Genomic DNA, 20,062 nt, shown 5'->3' with positions numbered 1-20,062 from the left:
AGGACAGCACATCTTCTTCAATGCTGTTACATCTGTACACCAACTTTCATTGATGTAAATGCATGTTCCACCGCCTCTCGTTTTCCCCGATGATTCCAACACACTCTCACGACGAAATCATCAGGATTCGTACATTCTGCAACGCGATCCGCTCTGAACAGCTGGAAGCCCGGCAGATGAAACGCGCTGTCCGGGATGGTTTCATTCAGCCAGGTTTCTGTGAGGCACAGAGCAGCGGAGTTAGAAAAGTCCTTATTTGTTTAAGTGAGCAGAAGTAGTTCGTCCGTTTTGTTGGCGAGGGAGCGGACATTCGCCATATGAATACTCGGCAGCGGAGTCCTAAAGCTGCGTTGACGAAGCTTCACAAGTGTGCTGGCTCTCTTCCCTTGTGTGCGCCTTTTGGATCGCTTGTAGAGCACCGCAGCACCTCCAACTAAGACGTCTAATAAAACGTCTGAATAATCAAACACTGGCAAGAAATTATCAGGTATGCTCTGCCGAATATTCAGCAGTTCATCCCTGGTGAAACCGATCGAGAAAGAGTGACAAAAAAACATGGCAAACAAACAAAAACTAATATATATATATATATATATATATATATATGCACCCAGGGCACCATACAAGCTAGAACCGCTACTGAGGCTCTTAGTGGCCAACTCAAATAGGGCTCTCAATATAAACAGTCTCTGTTTAGCTGCTGGTTCTTCAGACACCACTGCTCTGAGCCACTCTCTCTCCGTCTCTGATGCTCTGGCAAGCCTTATCAAGTCTCCCTCTGCCATCACTATAATGAGAGACAGGTGTAAGAGTAATTACAGCCTAGGTGACGAGCTTTACCACTCTCCCTCTCCCGCAGACAGACACATGACCACACCCCCCCATGCCACAGTAGCCTTCCACAAGCTTCTCACAATAAGTTGCTGGAATTTTGGCCCATTCCTCCAGACAGAACTGGTGTAACTGAGTCAGGTTTCTAGGCCTCCTTGCTCACACATGCTTTTTCAGTTCTGCCCACAAATTTTCTATCAGATTGAGGTCAGGGCTTTGTGATGGCCACTCCAATACTTTGACTTTGTTGTCCTAAAGCCATTTTGCAAATACTTTGGAGGTATGCTTGGGGTCATTGTCCATTTGGAAGACCGAGCTTTAACCGAGCTTTAACTTCCTGGCTGATGTCTTGAGGGGTTGCTTCAATATATCCACATAATTTTCCTTCCTCATGATGACATCTATTTTGTGAAGTGTACCAGTCCCTCCTGCAGCAAAACACCCCCACAACATGATACTGCTACCCCCATGCTTCACGGTTGGGATGGCGTACTTCGGATTGCAAGCCTCACCCTTTTTTTCTCCAAACATAACTATGGTCATTATGGCCAAACAGTTCAATTTTTGTTTCATCAGACCAGAGGACATTTCTCCAAAAAGTAAGATCTTTGTCCCTATGTGCACTTGCAAACTGTAGTCTGGCTTTTTATGGCAGTTTTGGATTGGCTTCTTCTTTGCTGAGCAGCCTTTCAGGTTATGTCGATATAGGACTTGTTTTACAGTGGATATAGATACTTGTCTACCTGTTTCCTCCAGCATCTTCACAAGGTCCTTTGCTGTTGTTCTGGGATTGATTTGCACTTTTCGCACCAAACTACGTTCATCTCTAGGAGACAGAATGCATCTCCTAACTGAGCGGTATGATGGCTGTGTGGTCCCATGGTGTTTATTCTTGCATACTATTGTTTGTATGTATTCCATTTCAAGAGTGTAGTCCATCAATAGACAAAGGTGATGCAGGAAGAGATCAATGAGGTGTATCGCAGTTCAACCAGCAGGTCATTTCAGTGAGGTTCGGTGGGGTCCATCCTAAGCCCAAGGTTCAGGCAGTGGCATATGAAGTATCCAATGTCTTACAGTTGGATTTGGCATCAGTTCATCCTCTGAAGTCCACTGTAAAAGACTTAAGTGATGTCTGGCTAGCACTGGCTGCATTTAATCATCATCACTCAGAGACACATAGCAGTGGAGTCTGACACCAAGCAGAAACGGAGCTGGAATTGGTATATGAACCTCGGTAACCTCGGGAAATGAATCCCGAGGTTGAGACATGGAAACAAATAGAATAATATTAGCGTAGATGTCATTCAGTTTTATGCAGAGTTATAGATCACGATAGATGTTTCTAGTTCCGGCAGACCTAACTAAAACAGCCTAATTGTGAGTTGATTGGTAATTTTGTCTTTGTCTGTCACCAAGACAAATTCCTTGTATGCGCTTCCTGCCTCCTCCACGCACGACCTTACCAACGAGCTTACGTCATCCCTCTCATGAGTGCGCCTCACAGAGATTTACGGAAGTGAACATTTGTAGTTAAAAAGTATATAAGTATTGTTTTGTTTCTAAAAATAATCAATTGTTTGTGTTCAGAAGAACTTTATTTGTCGACTGGAGTCATGTGGTTTATTTTGATGCACCCTAAATATGCATTTTGGACCATCAAAAAAATTTAGTACATTCACTTGCATTGTTTAAAGGAGGAGGCCTGAAATGAAATTCTAAAAATCTTAAATTCTGTTTTGATGAAGATAGAAACTCAGATACATCTTGGATGGCCTGAGGGTGAGTAAATTATCAGCAAATTTTCATTTTTGGGTGAACTATTCCTTTAAGCATAAGAAATATGATATAGTGTTTCTTCAAGAAACGCATCTTTCCCCGCAGGAAGCTGAAAAATTTGGGAAGATATGGGGTGGACATGTTTTCTTTAGTGCTGGCTCAAGTAAGAGCAGGGGAGTCATTGCACTGATAAGTAAGCATATACAATTCTTAAATGTCTCAAACAGATTAAAAATAAATTAGGAAGAGACATTATTGTTTTAGCAGAAATTCAGGGGAAAAGCCTTATTTTGGCTAATATTTACGCACCTAACGTTGATGATCAGGGCTTTTTTATAGATCTTGAAGGGATGTTGCATGACGCTGGCACCCCTCATGATATAATATTGGGAGGAGACTTTAATCTTTTGATGGACTCAGTGCTTGATCATTGTGAAGCAAAAGTGTGTTAGCCCTCTAGAGCATCACTGACACTTCACAGGATGTGTAAAAATCTTGGTCTTACAGATATCTGGAGACTTTTGAACCCATCTGGTACGGACTATAAATTTTTTTTCATCAGTCCATAAGATTTACTCTAGAATAGATTTATTTTTAATATCCAAGTCCCTCATTTCATCTGTTGTTGATTGCTCAATTGGAAACATTTTAGTCTCAGATCATACCCTGGTGAGTTTAGAGGTGTTGCCACATATGGAGAAAAGGAAATCATATAATTGGCGCTTTAATGTATCCCTTTTGCAAAATCCTGAATTCCAACAAATGTTAAAGGCTGAAGTCAATGTTTATATGGAGACCAACTGGTCCTCAGTATCCTCTGTGGGTGTGACTTGGGAGGCACTTAAGGCGGTTCTTAGGGGCCGGATCATACAGTACGCCTCATTCACCAAAAAATCCAAAGCACAAGAACGTTGGAAGGGAATATTAAAAGTGCCGAGACAGAGCTGAAGTGCCGAATGTTGTCTGATGGTCTCAGAGAATCGACCCGACTGAAATACAGATATAATACTATTTTGTCATGGAAGGTGGAGTTTTGGCTATTCAGGGCAAGACAGTCATACTTTGAGTCGGGGGACAAGGCAGGGAAACCTCTGCCTAGATATATAAAACAGAGAGAGTCTTTTTCTACCATTCCCTCAGTGAAATCTGCTGGTGGTGAAATATTTACCTCAGCCATTGTTATTAACAATGCTTTTAAAGAATCTTGATCTCTATAGGTCCATGTCTTTTTCTACTGATGAGGATATTAGAAACTTTGTGAAACCATTAGATCTTCCTAAACTGACGGCTGAGCAAAAAAAGTCTCTTGATTCTGAGATAAATTTGGAGGAGCTTGGCGAGGTAATTAAGGCCTTGCCTACAGGCAAGTCTCTGGGGCCAGATGGCTTTGCTGCTGAGTTTTTTAGATCTTATACTACAGAATTGGCTCCACTTTTGCTAGAAGTTTATAAGGAATCATTAAAGAATGGAAAGCTTCCGCCAACCATGACGCAAGCCCGGATCAGTCTGATTTTTAAAAAGGACAAAGATCCAAGCTAGTGTAAGAGTTACCTTCCAAAGTCCCTGATCCAGCTAGATGTTAACATTTTGTCGAAAGTTTTGGCTAACCGATTAAGTACATTTATGACATCTCTTATACACATAAATCAGGTGGGGTTTATTCGGGGCCGTAGCTCTTCAAACTCCGTTCACTGCCATCTCACTTGACGCCAAAAAGGCATTTGATACGGTAAAGTGGGATTATCTTTTTAAGATTTTGGAAATGTACAGGTTCGGGAATACTTTTATTGGTTGGATTAAGTTGCTTTATAGACACCCGGTAGCAGTGGTACAAACAAATGTATTAATTTCAGATTATTTTACTCTGGATAGGGGCACCCGGCAGGGTTGCCCTCTTTCCCCATTATTGTTCTGTCTTGCCTGGATCCATTAGCAGCCACGATAAGAAAGGAGGATGATTTTCCAGGGGTGGTGGCGGAAGGTGTGGCACATAAGCTTTTGCTTTCCAGTGGCCCATACAGGGCATTAAGTATTTGGGGATTTTATTCCCAGCAAATTTGTGTGATTTAGTTAGAGTTAATTTTGACCCTTTAATAAAAAGGTTTTCGACCGATGTGGGCAGGTGGGCTTCATTACATTTATCTATGATTGGGAAGGTTATTGTTATTAAAATTAATTGTATTGCAAAATTCAACTACCTGCTACAGTCTCTTCCTATAGATGTCCCCCTCTCTTATTTCAAGCAATTTGATAGCATAGCGAAGTCCTTCATTTGGAATGGTAAATGTCCCAGATTACATTTCAGTAAATTGCATTGGCCGATTGACATAAGTGGGCTAGGCCTACCCAAGATTGTTTTATTATTATGCATTCTGTCTCAGACATTTGGCTCATTGGTCACTTCCACCTGAGAGAGCCCCTCTCTGGTTTTGTATTGAACAGGAAATTCTTGCCCCTATTTTGCCATTGCAAAGCCTTTCTATTAAACTAATCGGAGATGTTACACCCTGTTATCTCACATTTGCACTCGGTATGGACAAAAGTGTCCAGTGTGTTTAATTTGGACATTTATTTAAATATTGTCTCAAGCATATGGCTGAACTGAAAATGATGTATTAATAAGTCCCCTTTCTGCTGGTCAGAGTGGATTGTGAGGGAGGTTAATACACTAAGTGACATATATGAGAGTGGAGTGTCGAGATCCTTTGAAAATTTGGTTCAACATTTTGGGATTCCAAGATCTCAGCCTCTTTAGGTATTTACAGCTGCACCACCTGCTCTGTACTATTTTTGGGAGTAGCATACAGCCCCTTAAAGTGGCAGATACTCTGGGAGTGGTGATTACTGCTTTTGGAAAAGGTCATGTGGCATCAGTGTATTACTCTCTGCTAATTCAGAGTCTGGGGGACGGAACTTCAACTTCTCTCAAGAGATTATGGGAGAAAGATTTAAACTTGGTATTGGAGGAGGAAGTGTGGGCTAGGATTCTAAAAAAGGTCAAGTCTGCATCTAGAGATGCAAGGGTGCGCCTTATGCAATTCAAGATTTTACATCGATTCTATTGGACCCCCTCTAGATTGTATAGTAGGGCTGGGACGATTCATCGACGTAATCGATTACAGAAATACGTCGATTTGCATAACATGCGTCGGCGCGTCGCAATGGAGTAATTAAAATGACAGCGCCCGGTTTAAGCATGGATTTCCCCGAAGAACAAGCTGCAGCTAAAAAAACTCGCCCACGGTCGTCTAAAGCGTGGGAGTATTTTAGCCAGAGACCCAACAATGTGGTGCTGTGTAATCCATGCAAATTGGAAATGGCTTATCACAGCAGTAAAACCGCCATGAACGAACACTTAAAGCGAAAGCATCCCGGAGCACTTTGTCAAGATGGCAGCAAGGCAGCACCGTAAGTCCTGTTTACTTTTTGTTCCCACCCAAGCATGACATATTAGTATTACAACATGTGTTTCTGTTAGTAGTAGTCACTTAAAATTGATTTTCTAAATGTTTCCTCATCGCCCCCATGTTAAAAGTAATTTCTGCACCGCTGCTAAAGTTGGGTGACCATACATTCTCTTTTTCCCAGACATGTCCTCTTTTTCAGACCTTAAAAAAGCATCCGGCCAGGATTTCTAAATTTGCAAAAATGTCCGGGATTTGGCTTTAGTTGCATTATGATGTGCATCTGGTCTAATACTTCATTGTGTGTGCGCGCATATTTGCAATGCTTTAACCCCTCTTTGTAAGTCCCGCCTTCTCGCACACCAATTGGTCAATTATAAGAGGCTTGCAGCAACTACTGGCCAAATTCCTGCCTGACAATCTCTCCGTGAACGCGCGAATCGCTGTTGTGTTCGGCATCAAACAGTTGCTTGACAGTAGCAGCAAATGCCAGCTGAGTGGAAACAATGCCCTAACGAAAGTGCAAATTTACAGAAGATTTGCGCAAAACTCCCATGCTTTCGTCCAGGTCGAGATCCGTGGGAAGCAGAATGTATGACATGTAAAGCTGGCACTTATGTGTCAGTTGCTATTAAAGGTGCAAGTGATTTAGAAGCACACATTAGTTCTGCAAAGCATAAAGGGTCAGCAAAAGGTGAAAGTTTATCAGGTAAATTAACGGACTACTTTTTGCGACCAGGTAAAATTATTATCACATTGCTTCATTTTCCCTGGCCATTCAAAATAATACTAATAGTTAATGAAGGTACACTTATGACATCAAATATTTTATTTTAGTACATGGACATTCAATAGAATGTTGGAAATTTTTTAGGATATGTTTCGCCTATTTTTAGGCGAAAAAAAAAAGGTGTCCTCTTTTTGGAAAACCAAAATCCTCTTTCTTTCTGAAAGTGACTTGAATTTTACATTTGTTTCATTTATTTTGTTGTTGGATTGCTATAAGTTGAACTGAATTGAACAAGTTCTTACTTTTATTTTGGAGAGATTTTATGTTGGACTGTAAAATGGAGATTACCAGTTAAGACAGGGCTATTTTTTTGCAGAATAATGCCCTGCAGTGCACACTTTATTTCTTGTACATTTGTTTGTGTTTAAGAGAAGATGATTTAATAAAATATTGAAATATTAATGAAACAAGTTTTTTATATTTATTTTGGGTTAATTAATTGTTATATTAATCAAGTAATAATTATAAAAAATCTTTAGAATAATCTGCAAATTAGTCATTAGATTAATCGACTAATCGGAAAAAGAATCGTTAGATTAATCGATAAAAAATATAATCATTAGGTGCAGCCCTATTGTATAGGCTTGGTCTTAAAGACACACCCACCTGCTGGCGATTTAATCAGAAGATGGAGACACAACCCATGTTTTTTGGTGGTGTGTTAAGATCCAAGAATTTTGGTTGAAGGTTCAGAGTTTTATGTGTGACGTATTGGGCACTCAAATTTCATTTTGCCCCAGACTCTGTATTTTAGGCGATGGGCGGTCATCAATATTGGGAATAAACATAAAAAATTCTAACCAGTGTTATGATCGCCAGACAAGTTGTTTTAAGGGGATGGAAGTTGGCTGGAGTGCCCCCATTTCAGGAGTGGTACACAGAGGTGGCAGCTTTCAAGGAAGCATCATCTAGAAGACTGGGGAACTTGGATGCATTTGTTGGGAAATGGGGCAACTATCTAGCATTCTTGGAGGGCTCTCGGGGAGGGGCAGTGGAGAGAGAGGTATAGTTATAATTTATATATATATATATATATATATATATATATATATATATATGTATACACACACTACCGTTCAAAAGTTTAGAGTCACTTATTCTTTATTATTATTATAATTTTTTTTTTTCACATTTTAGAATAATAGTAAAGTCATCACAACTATGGAATAATAGAAATGGAAATATGGGAATTATGTTGTGACTAAAAAAATCCAAAATAAATCAAAACTATGTTATATTTTAGCATCTTCAAAGTGGCCACACTTTGCCTAGATTTTGCTGAAATGTACTCTTGACATTTTCTCAACCAACTTCTTGAGGTATCACCCTGGGATGCTTTTAAACAGTATTGAAGGAGTTCCCATCTATATGCTGGGCACTTAGTGGCTGCTTTTCTTAATTATTCGGTCCAAGTCATCCATTTCAAAAACTTTTTTTTTACTGTATTTTTTATAAAATTTTAGTTTTGTATTTAAATAAATTAATATGTTGGCACAATTATATTTCTGTCTACAAAACTACACTGAACAAAAATATAAACGCAACATGTAAAGTGTTGGTCCCATGTTTCATGAGCTGAAATAAAAGATCCCAGAACTTTTCCATACGCATTGATTAGATTAGATTAGGGCCTAATGAATTTATTTCAATTGACTGATTTCCTTAAGTGAACTGTAACTCAGTAAAATCTTTGAAATTGTTGCATGTTGCGTTTATATTTTTGTTCAGTATAATTTCAAACATTTAAGCATACGCCTTCAGATCAAAAGATTTTTAAGATCATGAGAAACATTTCAGGCAAGTGACCCCAAACTTTTGAATGGTAGTGTATATGTGTGTGTGTGTGTGTGTGTGTGTGTGTGTGTATATATATATATATATATATATATATATATATAGAGAGAGAGAGAGAGAGAGAGAGAGAGAGAGAGAGATATTTACACAGTACTGTGCAAAAGTCTTAGGCACATAAGATGTTTCACAAAAGCATTTGTCTTAAGATGGTTATTTATATCTTCAGCTTTAGTGTGTCAATAGGAAATATAAATGTTAGACTCCCAAACATTACTTTTGCAAATAGAAAAGATTAGAATAGAAGAACAGTGTGTGTGTGTATACTCATGTGTGACCACAGGAATGTTTGTTGGGGGTTAGGGTAGGGTATGGTCAGGGATTGGGAGGGGAAGGGGTAGTGGTGGGGCTTAAATATTGATTCTGTGTATATTTGTTTTGCTTTCTTTGTTTATTGTATGAATCAATACAAATGTTAATCACAAAAAAAAAAAAAAAAAAAAAATAAAAGCACAAAGAGAAATGCAGCTGTGATCTGATGATAAGAGCAAGTCATTTGTAACTCTGATAAGTGCAGTCTCTGTACTGTGATGGGGCCTACATCTTGAAATTGTTCATATATACCATTTCTCTGTGGAAATGAACATAGTTGGGAGGACACTACCTTTTTTAGTATTTTTGACATAAATGGTAGATTTGAAATCAGTCTGTAATTAGCCAGTTCTCCAGGATCAAGCTGTGCCATTTTAAAGTTTCTTGGGACATGTCCTAAGGATAGCAAGGAGTTAATAATATTAATTTATATTAATCAATATCAAGAACATTGCCAAGAGCATCACACTGCCTCCGCCGGCCTGCCTTCTTCCCATAATGCATCCTGCTGCCATGTCTTCCCCAGGTAAATGACGCACACGCACCCGGCCGTCCACATTATCTTAAAGAAAACGTTATTCATCAGACCAGGCCACCTTCTTCCATTGCTCCATGGTCCAGTTCTAACGCTCACGTGCCCATTGTAGGTGCTTTCGGCGGTGGACAGGGGTCAGCATGGTCACTCTGACAGTCTGCGGCTATGCAGCCTCATACGCAGCAAGCTGTGATGCACTGTGTTTTCTGACACCTTCCTATCATGGCCAACATTAAGTTTTTCAGCAATTTGTGCTACAGTAGCTCTTCTGTGGGATCAGACCAGACGGGCTAGCCTTCGCTCCCCACACGCATCAATGAGCCTTGGGCGCCCATGACCCTGTCGTCAATTCACTGGTTGTCCTTCCTTGGACCACTTTTGGTAGGTACTAACCACTGCATACCGGGAACACCCCACAAAACCTGCCGTTTTGGAGATGCTCTGACCCAGTCGTCTAGCCATCACAATTTGGCCCTTGTCAAAGTCGCTCAGATCCTTACACTTGCCCTTATTTCCTGCTTCCAACACATGAAATTCAAGAACTGACTGTTCACTTACTGCCTAATATATCCCACCCCTTGACAGGTGCCATTGTAATGAGATAATAAATGTTATTCACTTCACCTGTCAGTGGTTTTAATGTTGTATCTGATCAGTGTATATACAACCCCAATTCCAAAAAGTGATTTGTAATTATATTTACCCTTTGCTATATTGCAAGCACCACAACTACACATAATATGAGGTTTTACCTTGTGAATTGCATTGTTTTTTTGAAAATGTACAGTAATTTCAATTCAGATGATTGCAACAAAAAAGTTGAGACTGGGGCAATTTAAGACTAATAACAATTTGACGAGTTGAAATAACAAGGCGATGTGAAACAGGAGATGTTAAACAGGTGAGGCAATTGTGTCATAGTACTTTATACTGTATAAGGAGCCTCCAAAAACAGCCTAGTCCTTCAAGAGCAAGGATCGTTCAAGACTTGTCAATTTGCCAACTGATGCTTCAGCAAATAATCCAGCACTCTGAGAACAATGTTCCCCAAAGACAAATTGGAATGATTTTGGGCATTTCACCCTCTACAGTGCACAATATAGTTAAAAGATTCAATGAATCTGGTCAAATCTCAGTGCGTAAGGGGCAAGACGAAAACCATTTCTGAATGTGTGTGATTTCTGATCCCTCAGATGTCACTGTCTTAAAAAACATCATTCATCTGTAATGGATATCATGAATATGGGCTTGGGGTAACTTTAGTAAACCTTTGTTAGTCAACACCACTCACTGCTGCATCCACAGATGCAAGTTAAGACTTTACTATGCAAAGCAGAAACCCTACATCAACACTGTCCAGAAGTGCTGCCGACTTCTCTGGGCTCTGTCTCATCTTAGATGGAAAGTAGAGCAGTGGAACTGTGTTTTTTGGTCCGAAGAGTCCACATTTAATATAGTTTTTCATATGAATCTACCAAGGAGGTCTATAATATCGGGAAAAATCTATCTAATATTATTTGTGATTTAAATGTTGCTTGCAATAAATTTTGTTTCGTCAGGGTACACGGTTATGCTGCGTTCCATTCAAGTTGGATGTGGGATATTCCTACTTGATATCTCCGACCATAAATGCATTCCATTCCCCGATATTCGAAACCGCAACACTCCCGCTAGCTTAGCAGGGGTTTGACTCTCATTAGAGATGTCTCCTAGCAACCCAACTGATAAACAATGCTGCAGTGCTAGCATTTGTGCTACAGGTGTACGATTATCAAAAGAGATTATAATGTTTAATACACCTGTTTCTGCAGGCGTTTGTTAAACAAGCTTTAATATCATGTAATGTGGAAACTTGAACTCATTTATCGATATTACTTAATAAAGTGAATGTTTATGACTTACTTTGTATATCTCCCTGAGTGTCGACATGTTTGTGTGACATCATGCCCCTGCATCTCGGCGAAATTGTTGAGAATTTCTGCACGAGCCTACAAGTTGTAATTCTGACTTCAAGATGCATTCCATTGCAATTTTCCTAGTAGGAAGTTGTAAAATCTGACTTTCCGAGTTGAATGGAAGCAGCACTACTTTTCAAAACTTGATCCGAAACTGAATGCTCCAGCAGCCTAATTTACACTTAGAAAACTCCTGATGTTGCTATAACAATGCAAAAACACATACCAATTTATTTGAAGTGAAAACCAGCCCTCCTTTCCTGTTTAATAAATTAAGCAATCACAGTCATGCAGAACATCTCGTGTTTTTAAATCCATTAGGATCTCTTTCTCAATGGCAATAGCGAGAGTGATGATGATCTCGCGCTCTTCGCTTTCAAATTACGTCACTTAAAGCGTGATTGCGTCACTCAAGGCCAGCTAGAAGGCCTCAACCGGGACATATCCTAAAGATCACACCCACCAAGAACAAATAAATCAATCTGATTGGCTGATGAATCTGACAATCTGACTTTAGTTGCTCATTCATTTGCATTCATTTGAAGGCCTGAGGGGGTGGAGCTCAGACTCACGCGCTGCTTCAGGCATGCGATTTGTGAAACAGTTGTCACACTTTGCTTATAAGCATCGAGGAATAAATTCTGACTGGATAAACTTTTCGTTTTTCTCTATTTGTTTGTAGATTAATTAAGAGTGGAAAGTGATTAAAAATACATAGGCAAAAAGGTGATTGAGAATGAAAGGATGAAAAATATTTATTTGGCATGTTAGGCCAGCAGAGAATGCTTTGCTGGCCCTGAGAATTCGCCACTGACTACTAAAGCAAGAAAATAGCTTTAAATGGCTTTAAACTACCAACTTCAACATTAAGGCTCATCACAGCTGAGAGACACAACAGACTGATTAAGTACACAAACTCAAGGCGCTTACCTCTTACTGGACTTTCCACATTGGAGAGGACAAAATGGCGGAGGATATTGCGGTTTCTATAGTGAATGACTCTTGCGAACCAGGTACCGCATAATAGGGAGGAATACCCCCGCTTGGACAGCTATTTTTCCACTGAGAAAATAGGATGCATTTCACCAAAATGACATTATCTCCAGAAAGCTGACTAACAGACTACAGCATCATCAACAGGTGATCTCACACGCTCTCTCTCTCTCTCTCTCTCTCTCTCTCTCTCTCTCACACACACACACACACACACATCCTTTTTTCTCCAATAACTTGTTAGAAACAGCCCAAGCTTAGATTTTAGTTCTAAAGTGACATTTTTGAATAACTAACGAAGGCTTGGACGCATCATTTGGTTTGAACTAGCAATGGCAGATTCTGATCCGTCACGTAAGAATAGTTCCATGCACAAATGCGTTTTTTGTGGCCGTACTCAATTTTTTAAATGTACTTGTTCATTGAACTGTTGTATATAAGCAATATCAAACTCGCAATCGTGCTATATGGCCCTAAATCAGCACTATTGTGATTACCTGTGGCACTTGGCCTGTGGTCAAATCACAGCAGTGCTGATATAGGGCCATATCGCACTCTTGCTCATGAGATATTGCTTAAATATATATATATATATATATATATATATATATATATATATATATATATATATATATATATATATATATAAAATAAACAATTTATACCATTCTGTATGGTACAATAACCTTTGTGTTTAAAATAAAGTTTTACATTCTATTCAAGTATTCAATTCCCATGTCTACATAAAAATGTGGGTTTTATGTAGGTATATATAAATAATACCTTTATCTCATTTTAAATGTAGGTTTTGGTGATAGAATTTTTTTGGTTAATGCTAATTACTACATATACTAACATTTTTAAAGTTTCATAGTATGTTATCATTAGTTAATGCATTATGAACTAACAATGAACAATAGTATATTTATAAATTAACACTGTATTTATAAACATAACCAGGATTAATACATGCTGCAAAAAATTATTATTAATTGTTAGCTATTGATACCTATTGCATTAAACTTATGTTAACGTATAAAAACCTTAAATATAACACAAAAAACATATATACAGTACATGTATTTATATTTTAGTACATATTTATGTTTACTTAAACATAAATACCACGTTTTTATTAATTTATACTAAAAATGTTATTCATAAAAACTACTGTACTATTATTATAGTATATTTTCTACTAATGTAAATGTATAAAATGAGTGTTACCCATTTCATTTAGAATTTGCTAAGACTATGAGCAGGCCCAGATGAAATCTGCAAACTTTTCCCACATTTTTTGGGGTGAACATTTGTAGAAATTTGCTAAATCCATATACTGTATGTGTGTGTGTGTGTATGTATATATATATATATATATATATATATATATATATATATATATATACACACACACACACACACACACACACACACACACACACACACACACAGTATTGCTTTTTTTCTTTTTTTTTTTTAAAGGTGTATGCATTTCAGTTGCATTACAAAATTCAATCAAACTGAATTGTGTAATTTTTGACTAAATGAATAAAATATATTTAGGGTTTTTTCATTTTATTTAGTTAAAGATTACTCTATTTAATTCTTTGTAATTATTTTTATTAAAATGAAATGCATAAATCTTAAAATATTTTTTTAGTGTAGACTTAAACATGTAAAATATGTTACATGGAGCAGAGAGTACTACAGTCTTATTGGTAACATAAAAGCATAATCAAATTAGCCAAAAATTGAATAAAGGACACTAGATGCAGGGTACTTGTAGAAATTTATGAACAACTGACATTCTGATTCTGCGGAAATCTGTAGTTTTCTGCGGAGCTTCTAACCATTTAGAAAAGATCTGGTTCTCATTTTCAAGTAACTGATTTCAATGATCAAATCTCATGTTAACATTCTCAATGCTTTTTCATAAAACATCTCTCTTGTAAGAGATTGCTTAGATATACAGAGATAGAGATACAGGAGAAAGGGAGCCAGAAATAAAGACTCCTACATCACTAGTTAGTATTAAATGTATTAGATGTTTTATTGGAGTTGACTTCATTCAGACCCAGTTTTCTATCAGTAGTTTTTTCTTCTGTCTTTAGTTTCAACATCCACACTTCTGTCAGATGAACATAGCCAATGACTGGCTGCAACAGTGCACTGTCCCTCACCTCACACATGCATACACACAGACAGGCATGCACATACAGACCACAAGACCTGATGCTGTTTCACCCCGATTTCTTGGAACCCTCACACACCAGGCTCAATCTGTTACACAAATCAATTAGTTATGCCAAAAATTGGTCTCTCAAGAGTGATCTTTGGAAAAATATGTGGTTCAGATTTCTACCTTCATGTTTGTATTAGGGAAGATAACATCTGTAGCAGATCTGTGAAAACTGACATACGGGGGGAGACAATAAAACCTGGTGTGTTTAGGTCCATAATGGCAGTAGATTGTTTTCCACAGACGCTGTTCAACATCATACTAGTTTTCTGTGCGATACCTGATATTAAACATGGACTTGTCTGATATGTTTCAGTCATTTAAGTTAAAACATCCAAGTTAACAATTTTTACTGGTTTTCCAGTATTGCTTTCTTTCATTATGTCTCTATTTGTTTTAATCAGATGTGGTATTGTTTACATTTTTCCAAAAACACACTGAGTGTATTTAAAACATTTGGGGTTATTGTAGCAGTGGATCAAACAAACACACAAAGGCAGAAAGAAGCAGAAAAATTAAAGAATGACTGAAAGAGATAGAGAGAATGCCAATGTGGGAAACAGAATTAACATGTTTCCATCAAACTTCAATGGAAAATAAAAATTATATAAACTATTCAAAGTGACTGAGTTACCTCCCTTACTAATCAAACAACATAAAATGACCTAACAAGCAAAACTATTAAACAAAATGTAATTAAAACAGAGAAAGTCAGAGTGTTAAACAGAGTCAACAGGTGTGTAGTGGAATCCAACAACAGGTTTGTGTGATCACTGTATCCGTGTATGACTGGAGGAACAGGAAGAAGAAATGAAGGGGATGGCCTTTATATTAGGCGGGTGTACATACTCCCTTTTTAGTGTCAAAAACTCCTCTCGAATCTACATACTAATTATGCAGCTGCCATTTAAGATATATAGTAGACTTTATGTACACAGCTGTGTGAAAATACATGCAAAGAATATTATAGGGAACAGGGGCGTGATGGTGAACGGTCAAGAGTTCTTTGTGGTTTCCTTTTTGGGGGAGACGTGCTATTGGCTTTAAGCTGCTGTCGCTTTGAATGGGGAAGGAGAGCATGGTTGTGTGTCTTGATTGGGGAGAGAAGTAGAACAAAATGGAAGAAGTAGGAATGTGAGTAAAGAAGATAACAGGTTGATCAATAGTATGTCTCCCTTTCCACCCATCCTGCAAGAAAGAGATAGAGAGTGAGAAATGCTCTAAGAAATGCCTATGTACTGTATGTTTTAAATAATTTAATCATCTGCATGTTCCAACTGGTCAAAAATGAATTGGGCGAAAAAAAAGAAATCTTAATCTTTTCATACTGTGACGGATACAGACATAGAGCCTACAACAGTCCAAAATAAATAAAATCCCACACACAGTTTATTGATCAACCAAAACCCAAATAATAACCCGACCAACTGATGATTTGGTGCATAACACAGGACATTTACCTGTAAACAAGCCGAAACACACCAGGACTCTTATTTTTAATGACGGGGACTTGGCTCCACAACAATAATCTGCATTTAAGTATTTACCAAATTAGGGCTTCATGTCCTATTTATAGCCTATTTATTAACCAGGTCAGGTTTAATGAGGAATAAAGAATTTTCTTATTATTCACAAAATATGAAGTTGGAGACACGTTGCATGTGCTGACGAAGAAGGTTTCCATATAGTTGCATTTTTCTTTGCATGCTCTCGCTTCAATGGAGAATACTTGATTATCTAATCAAAATAACAAAATATCCATTGAAGTGAGGATAAAAATATGGATGAATATTGTCAATGATAAAAGATCTAGATACAGCAAATCATGTGAGATTCCTTCGTGTTTTCATTTCACCTCTAGAGGCTGCTGTTATACTGTGGAACAGGGGTTTTCAAAGTCTTGGACAGTAAGCACCCTTCTGAGAAAATTTACAAGACCCCCCTTGACCCCTCTTCCCCCCAATTTTTGGTGATTTTCTTTTTCAGATTTACAAACATACAATAATTTTGTATAGGCCTCTGCAATAGCAAAGTAAATAATAAATAAGATAGCCTATGCTAAATGTAAAAAATAAATAAAAATGTGAATATAAGACAGCAGGTACATTCTGGCCACTTATTTGAAGTTTTATCAGGTATTTTCCTAGTGTAATATTATCAAAATGCATCATATTTCAGGTGTTGGAGCATTTCACCAATGTTGATCTATTACCTTTAATTCAGTCTGACAGACTCATTTGGCTATAAATGTTTCTATTAAAAATATGAAACCGTATTCTGCATTATTTTTTAAAAAAATACTGTTTGTCCTCATGACAATGGGATTACTTAGCCTAACTGTTTTTAGCCATTATCTGTGATAAACTCGCAGCACATGAGCCAATCTCCATCTCTATGCGAAACTGCACTTGTCACAAACACACGAAGACACATCGACCCGAAATCATGTTGAACTCGTAATAATGGACATGCGTGATTTTGTTCCGCTTATTTTCGGATTTTCTGCACCCTAGATTAATTTGTGCAGCTGTTTTCCACTGAGGTGACAGAAGATGTCAGTTGCAACAGATGTTTAATTGATGGTTTTATTTGCTCATGTCACTTACATCATCAGCAAGTATCAGAATATCATTCTTCCAATACGAATTTAACCATATTATGCTGCATTAAAAAAAAAAAAGAAAAAAAAAAGTTCCAGGCCAAATGAGGAGTTGATTACTCAAACTCTGATATTGTTTCTCCCTTGATATAACACATCTGCAGAAGCAGAATATAAATGAACAGAGGCATGTGCTACAGCTGTGTGGCTTTATAATAGATTTGTGAATGCTGCAGCGTAGTTTATTTGAGAGCGCACGTCCAGTTTTGAGTGAGAGTTGCCTACGTCCAAGTGTAGAGATTTGTGCAGGTGCAACTGGTACATGGATGCGCTCTCCCATGATATGCATGTTGTGCACTCGACATTAACAATACTATAATGCCATAGAGCTACAGTCTATTAAGCAGCACTATGGTCCATTATGCCAGTAATTTTCATTTATCTTCACAATAAAGTTTTATTGTATTTATGTATCTTATTTTACTTGGTAAAATTATCATCAATCTCCGCACCTCCCCTGACATGCTCTGGCGCCCCCTGGGGAGGCGCGCCTCCCAGTTTGAAAACGGTGGCTGCAGAACCAAAGCTGTTTTAACTGTAGAATCCTCCAGCACCAGACACAGAGGAATTTAAACCAAAGAAAAATCTATCTGCAACTATCTGCATAGGTTTTTGCTGAAAACCGATTCCAAAAAAAAACAAACAAAAAAAAAACACTATCGGTAAATATTAATAGTTTAAACCGATATATATGTCTACCTCTAATAATAATTTATGTTAAATGTGTATATTAAAGTGCCAGCTTGCTATGTGGCTTGGCAATTGTAAACAGCATTATGATGAAGAACTAAATTATTTGGCAGGAAGAATTGTTTATTCATAATATTAGTAATAACAATGTGGACTGTTGGTCTGTATTGGTGTCTTTGTTGCTGTTGCTGCGGTTTTAAAATGCTGTTTATAACACTTTGTTTTGGGCTTATGAAAATGCCTTACTCACAGTAAAATTACTGTAATTATCACTACCACATGTTTGTGTGTGTCTAGATAGTAGAGAGGAACACATACCACCGGGGTTCCGGCGCAGGAGCAGCTTTCGGACCTCATCATATACAAAGATTAAGAAACTGTACGGGAAAGCACAGAACCACCAGCTCGGCCTGAAGGAAAGAGAGACAAGTGAGGACAGTAAGCATTTTCAAAAGAGTACTTTCACAAGTACCCTATTTATATGTTATTTTATGCAGAAGAATATGAAATGTGTGCATACTGTATGTGTTTGTAGCAGTTAGTATAGAGTATGTCATCAGGTAAGAGTACATTGATCACTGGAGGGTTTATGGTGTATCAGTTACTGGCATACATAGCATACAAAAATGTTTGCTCTCACAAAGATTCAATTCTATTATGATTCTTTAAGAAATTATGCAATGCATCATGAAATCTAACATTTGGTCAAGATTCGGTTTAATTCTATTTGATTCTACTATTTTGATACATATATTAAGTACATGTAATTCATAATTATTTCAAAAATATGCTGAAGACAAAAATGTAACTGAAGGGACAATTTACCCTGCGATTAAATATTGCCGAAAACGATACTCCAGAGGTCTGTCTCACGAAGCCAGTTTCAGTGAGTTTGAGTTTATTTTATAGGCAAACAATGGTTTTTTGGTCTCAAGGAGGAGGGTCAGTTTTTTGGACATGGTGCCATAGTAATACCATGTTTTTTGGATATGTAACGTATGGTAATAATACATAATATCCTTACATGTACCTTGTAAATACTTTGGTATATAAGGATGATTGTTATTTAACACCGCTGTATATTTCAAAGTGCTATGGTATTACCATCTGATATCATTACTATACCATGGTACTGATCAAGATCAAGATTGCTGCCTGTGCCCCAGGGCCTCTGACTACCAGGAGCATCCAAAGCCTCAGGACTGCCAAAGGAAGGTGAACACCAGGGCCCTTGGCTTATACATGATAGCTTGGTCAGAAAAGGTCAATATGTAGCAACAGGGGGACTCTCACATCCTAGGCTTGGGTGTTATCCAACTAAAACACAAAATTCTTGAACTAGCCATTGTCCCTTAACGTGGCTTGCCACAATGGGTGGAAAACTTAAAACCTAACATTTGAAGGTAATGTTAAATGGATAGTTCACCCAAAAATAAAGATTCTCTCATCATTTACTCTCCCTCATGCCATCCCAGATGTGTATGAATTTCTTTCTTCAGCAGAACACAAACAAAGATTTTTAGAAGAATATTTCAGCTCTGTAGGTCTTAAATGCAAGTGAATGGTGATCAGACATTTGTAGTTTAAAAAATAAAATCATAAAGGAAACATAAAAGTAATCCATATGACTCAGTTGGTTAAATTCATATCTTCGGAAGCGATATGTTAGGTGTGGGTGAGAAACAGATCAATATTTAAGTCCTTTTTCACTCAAATCTCGACTTTAAACTTCACTTTCAGATGTGAAAGTGAAACTAAACAAGCACCACAAGTGACTTTTTGATGTAAAAGAAAATGGAGATTTAGTGGGAAAAAGGGCTTACATTTTGATCTGTTTCTCACCTATACCTATCATATCGCTTCAGAAGATATGGATTTAACCACTGGTGTCTTATGGATTACTTCTATTTTTCCTTTATGTGAGTTTTGGAGCTGCAAAGGTCTGATCACCATTCACTCGCATTGAAGACCTACAGAGCTGAAATATTCTTCTAAAAATCTTTGTTTGTGTTCTGCTGAAGAAA

At 37.7% G+C, this 20,062-nt stretch overlaps 1 protein-coding gene across 1 annotated transcript in view; it reads right to left on the bottom strand.

Moving 5' to 3' along the window:
• Positions 1-14,475: 14,475 nt before the first annotated feature.
• The window catches only part of LOC127453020 (sodium/potassium-transporting ATPase subunit alpha-3), a 35,798-nt gene continuing 30,211 nt past the window's right edge, over positions 14,476-20,062 (bottom strand). The window contains exons 21-22 of the mRNA XM_051719004.1: positions 18,357-18,448; positions 14,476-15,877 (exon numbers count right to left, since the gene is read on the bottom strand). Of these exons, the coding sequence (XP_051574964.1) occupies positions 15,849-15,877; positions 18,357-18,448 (121 nt within the window). The 3' untranslated portion in view covers positions 14,476-15,848. The remainder of the gene's footprint in view (positions 15,878-18,356; positions 18,449-20,062) is intronic.

This window comes from Myxocyprinus asiaticus, chromosome 15 (assembly GCF_019703515.2).
Source record: "Myxocyprinus asiaticus isolate MX2 ecotype Aquarium Trade chromosome 15, UBuf_Myxa_2, whole genome shotgun sequence".
Classification (NCBI taxonomy): Eukaryota; Metazoa; Chordata; class Actinopteri; order Cypriniformes; family Catostomidae; genus Myxocyprinus; species Myxocyprinus asiaticus.
This window is presented reverse-complemented; position numbering and strand designations above follow the sequence as displayed.